General features: G+C 44.4%; 1 protein-coding gene across 1 annotated transcript in view; it reads left to right on the forward strand.

The window, feature by feature from the left end:
• LOC138259559 (tubulin tyrosine ligase 3-like) overlaps window positions 1–15,454 on the forward strand; it is a 228,714-nt gene that overhangs the window by 101,452 nt on the left and 111,808 nt on the right. The window contains exon 6 of the mRNA XM_069207382.1: window positions 13,171–13,264. Within this exon, the coding sequence (XP_069063483.1) occupies window positions 13,171–13,264 (94 nt within the window). The remainder of the gene's footprint in view (window positions 1–13,170; window positions 13,265–15,454) is intronic.

Genomic DNA, 15,454 nt, shown 5'->3' on the forward strand with positions numbered 1-15,454 from the left:
TTGTCACTTTTATTTTCTTCCTGGTGAGCGTGTCAGTACATGTCAACTTCATTTTGTCTCTGTGTTTTTTTTTTCCCTGGGGCATAAAACAATTACTGATTGATGTGTTGGTCAGTGTTCGCCCGCACTGCTTGCTCTCGGTTTGTGGTACACTTTATTTTTGCTTTTGCTTGCAAGAGAACTTGAAACCATCAAAGTTGAAGCGCTTGCGTCCCAGTACTTCCAAAAGCTGAGCGCAAATAGCTAGCAATAACAAAACTTTGTGGCATGACACCACTTTCCGAAACATACATTTCAGCCGCCTGCCTCTATTATTGAATGTCACACAGTAAACATACTCCCCTTGTTTATAAGGCAGTTATCATACAGTATATAATTTTGTTAATTAACGCTTGCCTCTGTGTCACTTTTACTTATTTTATGGTTTCCTCTTTTATAATTTAGAGGATGTTATATTCATCAATAAATACAAAATGATTTCAAAAGGTTTATATCTCACCTTTAGCTCTACCCATGTCTAACTCTAAAAATCACCCTTGACTCCCTTTACCTCTACCCACCCCTGAGCCCTAAAATCACCTTTTTAAATAACATGAAAGTATATTATTCGAAAAAAATACCTGTGGGGTAAAGTACTGAGTGGTAAAGGTACAAATACTTAGCTGTGTGGTTCTTACCTGTGTAGTAATGACTGTGTGGTAAAGGTCCTGTTTGGTAAAGGCTGTTTCTCCTTAAGTGGGACACATCCCCCCTTCCTTAAACACCCTCCTGCCTTCAACATAGCACCCCTAACTATTTTGTTTTATACCCTTTAGCAAACACTTCCTCTTCTTTGACAGTTTGCCCGCTCTTTCCTGCCTCCCCACCCACTCCCTATAATTTAGTTCTCACCTGAGGTCAGAGGTTGCACTGTTGCTTGTGAACATTCTGTTTACTTACATGGAGTTTAGAGACCTCCCATTGCTTATCATTGGTTGTCTTCATCATTAATCCCATTTCCTTGCTTCTCTTTGGTCAGCGAGTCCTGACTTCCTTCCTCTTCATGTGTCTATCCCTATCCTGGAGCATGGCCTAAATACTACTTCCCTTGTCCAGTGTCCATCCACTGATCGCTGCTTCCAGAGGTACTTGTTTTCCTTCTACTTGCACCCTCCCCACTTCCTCATTGTTGCATGCCCTGCTACCACCCTCTTCCTGCATTTTTGCTTGCCTGGGTCACCTCTCACACTTTGTTGCTTGCACTGTCCACCCCTGACCCATCCTCCCTTCTTTGTTTCTCCCTCCTGTCCCACCAGAAAAAAAAACACAAGTCACATCAACAGGTTTCAAGATGGTAGAAAGATGAAAACGGTGCTGCGCTTCCTGATATTCATGGCCTCTTTGGCACTCTCTTCGTGCGGAGCCAACATGGTGAACTTGACCTCGATAAGATAATTAAACATTTTTGCAGAGGCAGAGTTTAATCCCATACTATGAAAGTGGACCACTGCGCTTCGTGGTCAGCGCTCGCTGTGTCATAGCTCTTCTTTCTTCTAAATTTTAGCTATGTTCCAGAGCAGCCTCGCTGCTATACAACATAGCTAAAAGAAATTGACAAAGCCAATACCGCTCCCATAGGCAAGACCTATTGACTTCGCTGGTGCTTATTTTAAACTTTTGCCCCTTTTGGCATGGTTACCCTCCCCCACATTTTGCCTGATATTGATGCTGACTTGACTGAGAGTGTGGTGGGATCCTGCTAACCAGGCCCCAGCACCAGTGTTCTTTCCCAAAACTGCACCATTGTATCCACAGTTGGCACACCCCTGGCACCCAGCCTTTGTAAAGGTTACCTATGGTAACAAGGGCTCTGTGGCCACGGGGGGGGGTCCTCCAAGGGCTGCAGCATGTGTTGTGCCACCCTAAGGGACCCCTCACCTAACACATGCACACTGCCATTGCAGCTTGTGTGCGTTGGTGGGGAGAAAAAGTTAAAGTCGACATGGCATCCCTCTCAGGGGGCTATGCCCACAACCACTGCCTGTGGCATAGGTAAGTCACCCCTCTAGCAGGCCTTACAGCCCTAAGGCAGGGTGCACTATAGTACAGGTGAGGGCATAGTTGCATGAGCAATATGCCCATACAGTGTTTGTCTATCTAAGACATTGTAAGTGCAGTGTGGCCATTTTGAGTGTATGGTCTGGGAGTTTGTCTATACGAACTCCACAGCTCCATGATGGCTTCACTGAAGTCTGAGAAGTTTGGTGTCAAACGTCTAAGCACAATAAACCCACACTGATGCCAATGTTGAATTTATTGTAAAATGCACCCAGAGGGCATCTTAGAGATGGACATTCTATTTTAAACAACCGTTTAGTGCAGGACTGACCAGTCTGTGCCAGCCTGCCACTAACAAACACATTTCTGAGATGGGTGAGAACCTTTGTGCTGTCTTAGGTCAGAAACAAAGCCTGCTCTGGGTGGAGATGCTTCACACCTCCCCCCTGCAGGAACTGTAACACCTGGCGGTGAGCCTCAAAGGCTCAGGCCTCCTTGTATAGTGCCCCAGGGCACTCCAGCTAGTGGAGATGCCTGTCCTCACCGGACAAATCTCCACTTTTGGCAGCAAGTCTGGCGGGAAAATTAGGTAAAACAGGGAGGAGTGACCATTCCAGCTATGACCACCCCTAAGGTGTTCAGAGTTGAAGTGATCCCCTCCCTGCAGAATTCTCCATCTTGGTTTGGAGGACAGGGACCAATAGGGTTAGGTCTGTGTCCCACTCCCTAAAGGGAGTGGACACCAAAAGGGTGAAGTCACCCTGAGGGACAGTAGCCATTGGCTACTGCCCTCTGACCCCTGTAATGCCCCTAAATCCAGGATTTAAGGACTTCCTTGAACCTAGCTCGTCAGATTCCTGACGACCTCAAGAAGACAAGAAAAAGAAGAAGGATTGTTAAGCCGACCCCCCAGCAGAGAAGACTACAGACACCAACTGACTTAGCCCCAGCCCTACCGGCCTGTCTGCAGCTTCAGAAGCCCTGCTACAAAAGGGTGACACATCCCTCAGGACCAGCGACCTCTCCAAACCCCCAGAGGGCTACCTGCCCACCAGAGGACCAAGAACTCCAGATGGCAGCAGCCCTGTTCACAAGAAACTGCAAGAAGGACTCCAGAACTGCCCGGATCCGCGAGTCCTGCCCACTCTGCACCCGACGCCCACGGCACGTGTCAAGGTGGCCCACCAGGCTAGAGCAGGTCCCCAGGCAATTTCGACCTAATGTCCACCCTGAGTTGACCCCTCCTGGCCAACACAATGACGCCTGCAGCCTAAATATGGAGGACCCCCCTGACACCGAGAGAACCGGACGAAGATTCCTGGTGCCTCAAGGTACCCCTGCACCTTCAGGCCCCTGGCCTTGGGGAATCCGACCTCCAGTCCAGCTATGTTCAGCAGGCGGCCCTCCTCTTTGCCCAGCCTGTGATTCTCCAGAACCAATCCCCTGGACCCGCCTGCAGCATCTTTGTGACCCTCAGGATCCCCCTATTAAAAGGCATTGGGGTAAACCTGAACCCTGACCTATGTACACCCTAACTCCTGGAGACTGGAACTGTAAGTCGAGTACTTACTGCAAAACTACACAAACACTTTTCCCCCCTAGGATTGTGTTGAAAATTGCAGTGTCAACTTTTGAAATAGACAATTGCTACTTACTTGTAAACCGTTTGGGGTTTCTTTGCCAAATCTAAACAAAGTGTCTTTGATACATATGCTTGATACTTACTTGCTAATACATGTACCTACAACCAGATCCTTTTGGTTCTAGAAATAAAGTAACAAAATATATTTTTGCTATGTTAAAACATTGGCCTGGAGTTAGTCATTGAGCGTGTGCTTCTCCTATTGTCTGTGGGTACAACAAATGCTTACCACTACCCTCTGATAAGCCTAACTGCTCGACCAGACTACCACAAAAGAGAGCATTAGTATTATCTACTGCAGCCTCTGTTAAGCCTCTGGGGAACCCCTGGACTCTGTGCCCACTATATCTCATTTTGCTATAGTATATACAGAGCCAGCTTCCTACAATTGTTTATTTGACTTCCACAAAAACAAAATTATAAAAAAAGCATATATTGAAACATAATATGACTAAAAATAGAATTACTATTTATTTTATAATTATGTTAAAAAACAAGCCACAACAGGTACAATTCTCTCAGCCCACAAACCTAACAAGTTTTGAAATGCCCTTTGCACAATTCTTACACCAGCTTTGTCAAGTTTGAGAAGTATCACGCGACGTCTTCCACACTGGTGGGGGGAAATGCTTCTGGATAGGGTTGATAAATAACAATTCTGATAAACTCCAAATTGGAACTTTAGCAAACAGTTTCAAAATTGTGAATTAAAGTTCACCACCATATATACAGCAATTCCAGGATAATGTTTTATAGAACGATAAAAATTCTACATTTTATAAAAAGTCAATGGGAGAGATTCTGTGTCAGTCTCTGGCCTTCCACATCAGCCCTAACTTCCCTCTGGGCTTAGCAGTGGTGAGGTTTTGTCCCTTATGGATTAGTTCCATAGGTTACTCCGCTCCCCTTCGTTTTGGCTAGGTTTGCGCTATAGAAATAACTTTTATATACATTCATACATACTTGTATTCTACCGACCATATTTTTGTAAGTGGACCCAGTGTTTGATTTTGTTTCTAACTCACTTTCAGTCCTGCAACATTTAGAAACTCAAGCCACCTCGAAAAACTAATAATTACCAATAATTACGGAAATACTTTTCAACAACCGAAAACCTGAAATATTGGTATTTCATGCTACAGATTCCCAAATATCAGCATGCATAGATTCTGAGCTATATGATACAAATGATCTAATTTTTTAAGTGACTTTTAATAAAGTTCCTTACAGTGTTTTCGGTGGTTACACCAGCATACAGAAGTCTGTTTGAACATTAAAATTGCTTATATTTTGTGCTCTGATCAAAATTAAAAATCTTTATGGATTTTCCAGGGCATCATTTAAAGGTAAGTTGTTAAATAGAAAGTCTGACAAGTTACAAAAATATAACATAATATCAGAGTTATACGGGTCTCATAATTGACCCATCATTAAAATGGCAAAGTTTGGCCGATTTATCTGAGGAATAAAGACCAGCGCCTTGAGACCCTCACGGGTGAGTAGTGCACTTTACAAATCCCTGATTGATTGATTGATTGACCACCATGGGAAGTTAAAGTGTTAGTATACTGACCGGTTTACTACTCCGGTCATCCCTATGTCCATAGATGCCTCTCTGGTTACTTTTGGACATATATTCAACATTGTAAGGGGTGATGCTGTCAGCATGCAGTGGCCCTCCACACTGGACCACTGGTCTGCTCCCCACCTTGAATGTCTGCTTCTATGCACTATTCCTATGTTGCAACTTTTTTTGACCTAACCTCATCTTCTGCAGCCAGGACTATAATCTTAGCTGCGGACCTGTATATTTCAGCTCTCTCCTTTGCATGCTCTCTGTGTGCACTTTTCAGGGCTCTGCGTCTCTCTGTTGTCTTCTTGGGATTTGCCTCTACAGTCCCTCTGTTCATGTATGTTTTGCTGTTTTTGTGAAACAGGTTGCTGCAGCGCCAGGGTACCAGTTTTTGGTTGCAGTGCACTTTACAAATGTTTATACAATACAATGCAATACAATACAGTACAATACAATACAATACATATCCCCCCGATGAGTCCTATGTACTCTCTCTTTGAGCCAAAGCCAATAGATGAACTTCCAACCGCTAAATGCAAGTGAGGCAGACATGGTACCCCTGGGGTACTGCTGCCACGTGGCCATGATTCAGGAGAGCGGGTGGGATGATGGTCTATATGTTGGAATGGCCAGTTTGCAGTTATAAAATTCTTTTCTCAGTGGCCCATTACTGGATTGTGGCTCTTTTTGGACACCTCCAGGGCTACCTTCAGTCCAGCTGTAGCCTTTGCTACAATTGTGCAGGACCGTTTACCACAGCGGTTCCCAAGCTGTGGTCTGCGGACTCCTGGAGGTCTGGTTGAATAATATTAACAGATGAATAAAGTGTTTAAATAATGAGGCTAAATGTGCAATTACATTTTTTTAAATGCACTATGTCAAGGAATGTGAAGTAGGAGGCAAAAAATTAAATTATTATCCTCAGATTGATCCGTGGGAGCCGGCAGGTGCATCAACAGATTATAGTATGGACAATGTGTGGCTCCAATTGAACTTAGACAAGCTCCAACCTTCCTCTTAATTTTTTTATTTATATTGTTTTGCAAATTAAATAAAATGTGTTATCATTTGTGCATATGTTTGATGAATGCTTGTTTCTGTATTTTTTGTTTATTGTTTTGCGGTTCAAATCGTCAACAATGTTTAGGGCTGAGTCCCCGGCTTCCAGTAATGACTCATTGGGGGATCCTCAGATTCCGTTAATGACTCAGTGGGGGTCCCCAGGTTCCAGCGATGATAAAGTGGGGTCCACAGAAGACAAAAGGTTGAGAAACATTGGTCTACCATATTTAAGGATCCCCACCAGGGGGTTCCACTGAAGCCACTCATCCTCAGCCGAGTGGGCGCCATGCTTGATGCACCTGCTCTGCAAAGTATAGCGTTCTCTGGAAACACATTTACAACACAGAAGTTTGTTTTCAGTGAACAAAGAAATTAATATCATATACACAAGGAGTGTGCGGTGTGATTAGGGGACTAGAGGCAAAGAAATTGCCCTTAGCTCCTAACTCTCAACTCTCAGACTTTGAGACTTGGTAGTGTGTCAAAAGTAACTGTGAAGGCCAAAAGGAATTTTCCTTTACGGACTAGGTGGTCTCACACGCTATATAGTGTCTTGCTTCATCATATGACAGCCTAGCCCCATCCGGGTAGCACAGTGCCATCTGGACGGCTCAAAGTCTGAGTGTTAAGGGCTAAGGGCAATTTCTTTGCATCTAGTCCCCTAATCACACCCCATACTCCTTGTGTATATGGTTCTGAATGTGGGGAGACAGTATGGGGCCCTGGTTCTTTTTCTGAGCCGAACTCTCCCCCACTCTCCCTTTTGTGTTATGATACAAGAAATGAATAACCCTAATTTGCAGGGAGTTTTCTCCCTGCAGTGGCTGTCACTGTGCCTTGCAGGTCGGACCCAGTAGGAGAAATGAGTGACAGTCCCCCTGCTACATGCAGGATGAGGCGAGCATCCCTGTGACATGGTGGCCCTTCGGCAGATGGGTCTCCAAGTCAAGGGTTTCACTTCCAGAGCCAGCTGAGGCTCCATTTATATAGCTTATTTCTTCACTGCGGTGAATATATTTCAGGATCTACATTGAAAGCTTTTATGTCCTTATTATGACTGTACCTATGGAGTCTTGCCCTAGACAGTGCCATTTAGCCTCATTTTTGCTCTATGTTCATTCTGTTCTCCTTTATTGCACCCTGCCTTTGTATGTCTCTGGTGCTCCCCTCGTTGCATTTCTGTCTCCTCGTTGGGCTCCATCTCTACCTCTCTCTTTTAGTCTCTATTCTTTACTTCCCTCTGTATTGTACGTTTGGGCCATGTCTGTGCCTGCTTCTGGTTCGCTCCCAGCAGCATCCTTAACTGGGGCCCCTTATCTATCTATCTATCTATCTATCTATCTATCTATCTATCTATCTATCTATCTATCTATCTATCTATCTATCTGTCTGTCTGTCTGTCTGTCTATCTATCTATCTGGTAACCCCCACCCTTCAATGCTTATAGTCTCCCCATGTGGTGCAATTGGTGCTCTGTTTGGGGTGTCTCCCTTCCCTTCATTTACTTCCTTCTCGCCCTCTCTCTCCCCTCAGGTGGTTGCTCCATCACTCATCACCATGACAGACCGGTCAGCGGAAGTCAAAGCTCCTGTACGGCAGACAATAGCTGCCTGAGGTGATCCTCCATGGTTACCATGGCAACCAAGGTAAGAGTTCACAGTGTGTTTGGATGCTCTTTGGATACTTGTCAACCATGTGGGTGTAAACACTGAGGGTGCGAACTGATGTGTGCAGACTGGAACCTAAATGTTGACCCCTCCATCTCTCTTCAACAGAGAGCGAGGTCCTTGTGCCGATTCGTCCCAATAGTCTTCCATTTAACTGCCCGGTATCCGTACGCCACCCTCTCCCGCCCATACAGAAAGTGTGGAAGGGTAGAATTATCTGTTCCTTGTAAACTCATGTAACACCATCTGCCCTGGAGAGGAGGCAAGACCATCATTAGACTGCATAGGGTCCAGACCTCGCCTGCACACCTACTCTTTTTTTTCAGTTTCATATAGCGCAAACTTGACCCAAAGGTATTGGAGCACTTTACATGAGCATCAGTTACATTTCACAAGTACATATACATTTTTGGCAGGCACGGGGAGATTAAGGGCCTGGTTTAGATCTCGGTGGAGGGAATACTCCGTCACAATCTTGACGGATATCCCGTACGCTGTATCACAATCTCCGTAAGATATAATGTGATCATAATGTGGCGGATGGGATATGTCACATTTGTGAGTGTGAGCCTGCCTAGTCCTTAACGGTTTTTCTCAGGCCTCAGACAGCAGATTCAGTCTACTTCCGATCCTCCACAAGTCCAGGAGTGTTCTGTAGTGGGTACCTGGAGAGGCCACATTTAGGCCTGGCACAATCTAGTGGGTAGGAATGGCCACTATGACCTATATACTAGGAGAGACCATAGCCGGGGTACCCTTCTGCCAGACTTCTTGGAAAGATCCAACCCCATAACTTGGCGTTATGTGTCAGGAAACCTGCCTCAGTGCATTAACAAATGCACCTGTCTAAGTGTGCAGGCCTGCACGCTTCTGTTTGCACAGGATGATGGTCGGGGCCAGCAGGGCTGCATCTCAGTTACAGCTCAAAGTAGTTGCATGATAAGCTTGGTGCAAAGTACCTTTCACCGAGGTCAGCTTGGACGCTGTCTAAATAATAAAACACTATCCTTTTTATAGTGTGACAGAGGTGCAGAACAGCATCTTTAGTTAGTCTAAAGAGAAAGAGTTGTCTCCTATAAGCACAAAAATATAACAAGGGCATTGCGTTCTAAACGTGTGACTCTGGAACTAATTGTGCAGACTAAAGGGTGACAAAGTCTACCAGGAATAAATATGTATGTGGCACATTCTCATGTTAAGGGAAAGGCATGTGTAAATCAACATTTAGGAGAAAATGCTAAGTAAAAAAAAAAGCTAAAATGGAGGGTAAATGTAAGCCCTACACCACTACTTGAGCCATTTTCAAAACGGTCAAAGTCATCAGCTACACTAAACTTTTGTTCTGAGGACTGTGGTGTATTTGGGGAGTGTAGAATGGTAATCCTAGAGTCCTCCCACATCTAACACTAAAATCCAGTTTTGAGTAGTCCCTATACCCCTAACAACTCAGAAACAGAAGTCTGGTAGAACAAAGCTGAGCTTTCAGCAACTAGGAACTGAACACACACAAGTTGGTTTGGCATTCTGTTGAACTTTGAACTGTGCCGAATGCTATTTGAAAAAAAAACAGCAGGCCTGTCAAGCAGCTCTTGACACTCCAACATGATCTTACACCATGATGCCAAGAAGAGCCACCCGGTGATGGAGGCCAGTGTGGCAGAGGGAAAAAAAAAAGAGTGCAGGCCTGGGTGTTGGCTACATCTGCTCGTGACAGCGTAGGTCTCTTTGAAGTTACTCAAGTTCTTAGGTCCAGCCCACAGGCCATCCTGTCCAAGGTACGACAAAACGTCCCCAAACCCAAGGCCTTTTGTCTCTCTCCTAGGAGCAAGTTGACACCACAATCATGCCTGTTTAAATACTCTCCACTAGCTGACATAAGAGGGAGAGCAACATGCAGATTTAACATCCAGTGATTTCAGGCAGAGGATAAGTATCTTTCTAACAGTCAAAATATGTATTACAATATGACCAGTGAAATGGGCTTAAAAAAATAATTCAAAACATACAACAATTAGATTTATGGCTGTTTCCTAGGCAGCAATAACATTTATTAAACTTAATATTGTATCCTTGTGTTTTTCTATGGAACTATCATTCCTGCTACAGTGAAAATAGCTTTTAAGGCTCTTTCACTGTAAGGACATATTTAACATTAAACATTTACACTTTCTACTCTTAAATACCATGCACCCTATCTTATGAGCAATAAGGGCTTCTGAGGGGTGACTTTAATAATTAAAAGGAAGGTTTAGGCCTGTCAAAAGGGGCTATTTTGACAGGCCGAATTTGCAGCTTTAAAACTATAGTGGTACCTACAATGGTACCCTGGAGGAACGCTTTGCAGTCCCACTGCAGTTGGTGGCACAATGATTGCTGCAGTCCTGTGGTAGCATTTCATTTATAGACTCTTGGTACCACATACTAGAGACTTATGAGTACATTAAATGTGCCAATTAGGAGTGTAACAATTTTAGCATGTTGAAAGGCGGAGCACAAGCATTTTACCACTTTTTAGCAGGAATAAAATGCACACAGTTCTATAGCCAGTGAAAATAGAGTTCAGCAAAAAGGCAAACAACTCTGGGGTGACCATGAGAAAAGGGCTGTTTTCCACCACTCACCCAGGGCTTTCACCCCAGACTGCAGTAAGAGTTTCTGAGATGCAGGAGAGGTCTGAAATTACCTCTATCATGCTGTTCTACAGACTGTAGCTGCTTCCAAGATGATCCGCTGGCCCTCACCACTCCTGATCTGCAGCATCAGCAGGTCTCTTTCATATGGCTGCTAGAGACCGGCAACCACATGCCTGAGTCCTACTCCCTTTTTCTGCAGTTTAAAATTGTTGCAAAGTTTAGAAGCACAATGCAAGACCACCCAAGTAAGAACGAAACCCAGTGAACAGAGGGCCAGTTTTAGGACCGGAATGTCCCCTACATGGTACACAGGTGTGTGCCTCTGTACCTAAATGGAAACCCAGGAACAGGTGAGCAAGGGATTGTTTGGAAGTCATTACATTGGGTGGGCGGGTGGAGGACTCTACAGTTGGCCAGTGAATCCTGAGTCGGGAGCTAGCAAAAGGCTAGTAGTCCCCCTAGTGCACAAGAACCTCCTGCTGTAGCTGGCTCATGATGTTGTGTTAGTGGGTCACTTGAGTATTAGAAAGACCTAGAAAAGGTTAGACACTTTGTTTTACTGTAAAGAGATGCTCATGGGCACATAGAGGTTCTGTAGGACATGTCAGACTTTTGCCAAATGAGTGGTAGGTCTTGGCGCCATTGGTGCAGCTGCAGTAATAGGTGTGTAATTCAAGCAGGTGGACATTCACATTGTTGGTCCGATTAACCTCCTCAGCAACTGGCAGCAATTACATCTTGGTTGTGGTGGATGATGCCCCCAGGTACACAGAGGCTACCACTAAGGTAGCTGAGAGGGGACACCTAGGGATCTTTTCAAGGGATTCCCCAAGACTGTGATTTCTGACTGGGGAACAAACTTCATCTCCTCTTACAGGAGAGAGCTGGGGGTGAAAGATGCCTCCACATGACATCTACAGACCAATGAGTTGGTGGAATCCTTTACCAAGCCTCTGCATGATGCAAACTCATCATTGAAGATGGAAAGGATCCTTTAAAAACTAGATGTTTGTGTAAAATGCTTTCATTCTTATGTCAAATTCTTCATAACCCATAAAGTCCATAACACTGGCAGGGAGACTTAAAAGGCCTCTATTTTCTGGTGTATAGTTTCCTGCATAAATAAATATTACTCTGAACATGGATGTCTCTTTCTCAAGCAAGATATGTCCATATGGTTGGCTGAATTCAGCACTAGTGCAGTTTCTAAGGCATGTTCTTATGGGTGTGATGTAAAAGAAAGACTTGTGGGAGCTTTCAAAAGCTTACTGTATACATCAGATTTGATTATCAGGTTGATTAGGCCAGGCTAAGACCCTTTTTTGATTAAATCTTTAGGAATCTGATTATTGTCTTTCTCTTTCTGTACTATTGTTACTCTAAATTGTGATTCATTCACCCCCACCCCTTGATCCCCAACAGTCCCCCATCATCATAGCAATCTGCTCGTCATTTTATATTAGATTAGGCAAGAATTGGCAAAGCCAATAGGATGCACTTGTGACACCAGGCTGCAAACCTGCTGGTTATGCCAATCCTTTTCCCCCATATGTACATAATGTGTGTTCAGGCAGCCAACTTGAAATTGAGCTTAAGATTAACCATGCTTTAAAACCGTTCATAGGTTTCTGCCTGCAATTGCAGTGGAGGACGGACCTTGTGGTTGAAGTGGGCACAGGTAGGGGGTAATTCGTTTAAGAAATAGAGTGGGGTGGAAAAGGAGAGGGGAGAAGGAAGAAACTGAGATATGGAGAGAAAATAGCCTCAGATGCTCTCCAATACAAAGGTCCTGACATCTGCTGTTGAAGGATACAGCTCATCCAATCAAAACATGGTGAGCCTGGAACTCATCCAATCAAAACAGGGTGAGCCTGAAATGCTCCTTCTTTGGCGGGATAAACACAAGGATACAGGTGAAAGCCATCAAATCAATCAGGAGCAGAGAAAGCCACTGAATCATGAGCAAGGGACGGACACAAAGTCCCCTCTATGTCTACATTGGATACAACAGCTCTATTTCCTACAGATCTATCTGCAGACGAGACAAAAAAAGCATAAAGGATTTGGAGAGAAAGAACAAAGCGTGATGTAAGGGGGCGGGTCCTGAGCATTGCTCAGCGCATGTGATAGGGCTTCCTTTACATTTTGACTGCTCTGATTGGCTTGTAAGTCCCATTCCTTTACCTACTTTATATGGCCACACCACTCGTAAAATGAAGCTGTGGGTGATGGACTGTGGGTACAGACGGTACTGTGGTGAATAAATTGCACCAAGGATGGCATAAAACATATTATGAATGTGGACAGCCTGTGAAGACGCAGATATCCTTATGTGAAGACAGAGCCTGTAACTATGTGTATCCAGTAAAGTCGGAATAGGGATAGTGTCCCTGTCTGAAATGAGATCAAGGAGCTAGAAATATCTGAAGAAAGTTAGAATGCCATTCTTTATATGCAATCAAAGAATACGTGAGTTAATGTTACTTTATGAGCGCTGTCTTCACCAGCATCTCCCACATAGATAAGAAGGTGAGCCATTGTCTTTCTGTTCCACAGCCTGGCACAGAATTGGACGCTGCAGAGCAGGATGGGAGGCCACGGAGTCCTCAAAGACACATGGACATCATGGACAATGCAGAAGCACCTAAAGGTGAGAGTTCTGGTGCACAGCGCTATCTAGGAAGAGTGGGAGGGGCACTGTTGCCCTGGAATAAGTGAGAAGCAAGCTGAATTGAATCCTCCGATTAGAGGACCAACATAAAAATGTAGGGCCCATATTTATGGGAAAGTGGCGCAGGGCAGTATAGCAAGTCACTTTGCTGTGCTGCATCACTGGTAAAGGGCAGGAATGCGTCCTATTTAAAGTGAACGGTGCATTTCTGACCTTTACGCCTGCACTGGGGCACAATGGGCTGCCTAGCCTTGCACCATGATGGAAAGGTGGCTCTGTTGCATGCAGGATTGCTTTTGTGTAGGAAGGGACACCATTTTGCACAAAAACAACCCTTAGAGGCATATTCCTCTATGTGCTGGACTGTTCCCATGAGGAACAGGGTCAAGACTGATGGCATGTGGCTGGGTCCAAACTGGGGTGGCATGGTGAGCAAAAGAACGATGTTTTCGGATGCTACCTGAGCAATCGTCACTGGTTAAACATCACCTTTTGTGTGTTTCATGTACTGCCCTAAGTGGAATAGGTATGCCAAAGTATGGGTCCCATGCTCACTATGTCACTGAAACAAAGCTGTACCTGGCTGATGAGTCTGTAAATAAGGCAAAAGCGGTCCTTGGTTGCTTGTGTTCTGGTTCATTGAGGACCTTGCCTCGTAGTTCAGGCTGGACTGTTCCCAAGAGGAGCAGGGTCAAGAGTGTCTTGCATATGGCTGGGTCGAAACTGGGGTGGCATGGTGAGCAAAAGAGCGATGGGTTGGGATTGCTACCAAAAGCGCTGCGTGGTTAGACAAATTGCCAAGCACTTCTCCCATCACCTTTTGTGTTTTTTAACTTCCAACACATGTGTCCTGCCTGGACCCTCCATACAAGGCATCATGGTACCAGGGAGGAAAAATGATCAATGGTCCCCACACAAAAGAAAATAAGAAAACTCCACATACATCACGGCCACTGATTTTGTTGTTTAGTGGGGTAGAGAATTGTTTCAGAGAAACAAGAGGCAGTTCTGAGCGGGTCGCCATCAGATGGTGGCCTGTTCGGCATTTCTGTTTGACAAATGTACTCCAGCTGTGTCTGAGGAGGAAAGTTTGAAAAAAGTGGCCTACCAAAGTGACAAGCTAGTAGGAATATGGCCTCAGCGGGACAGGCGGGGACAGAGCTTCAGCCGCTCCGGTGGCTCTCTGTCCATCTAATCATAATTACCCTCCTTGGATATCAATTTGTTTCTTTTTTTTTATAATACAGAGAAGAAGTATAATAGCTGTTTAAAATATTATCTCTAAATGTCTTATTACTGTCTCATTGTGAAATCCCTAGTCACCTGTAATAAGGAAATAATGCAGTTACCCAACTCTCATACCTTATTACAATGTTGTGACATCACAATATCTGCTGCCAGGGTTAGCAGACAGTGCTAAGCAAAAGTCACAGAGCAGAATTAAACAATGGGAACCAGAACCAGCTTTTCAGCTCTCCTGGAATGCTCCCCTGAAATGAGCTGGCATTAGCAGGTTTCTTTTTTTAGGGTTATAGTTCATTACATGAAAGCAGCATTTATCTGCATGTTACCACACAATATGAACTACAGCTCTTTCTGAATGGGACATATTAAAACACAGGCAAAGTATTTTTGCTTCCTGTCTATTGGTGTGTTTACTGCATTTACGTTTATCATACATGTTTACAACCATACTCTTCCATAGAAGGAACAATGTACCAACAGTTTAAGCTTTACGGTTCAAGTATAATAGTCTGGATATGTATTATGAGAAATAGAACACCCCTAGCGATATTGAGTTCCGTGATCTTAGAAATGAACTCCCCAGTGATTTGCAATATTCTTATAACCCATATTTTTGTATTTATTTCAATTTTGTTATTGACTGGAATTCACTGGTAATGTCCTTCACTGTTTTTCCTCTTGTCTTTCCAATCAACATCAGTTCATTCACATGAGCACCTCTAGGTCGCAGTGGTCTCCATCACTTGGACTCTCCCAGGGTTCCATCTTATCCTTGTCACCTTCAACCTCTACTCCTCTGCAACAATATCAAACTTCACCAATACTCTAGTGACACAGAAGTTAATTTGAAAGTCTCATCTGCGTCAGACATCCAATGCCTCACACGCTGCTTGCACCTCAGCCATACCTGGATCTCTAGCACCT

Source organism: Pleurodeles waltl, chromosome 9 (assembly GCF_031143425.1).
Source record: "Pleurodeles waltl isolate 20211129_DDA chromosome 9, aPleWal1.hap1.20221129, whole genome shotgun sequence".
Classification (NCBI taxonomy): domain Eukaryota; kingdom Metazoa; phylum Chordata; class Amphibia; order Caudata; family Salamandridae; genus Pleurodeles; species Pleurodeles waltl.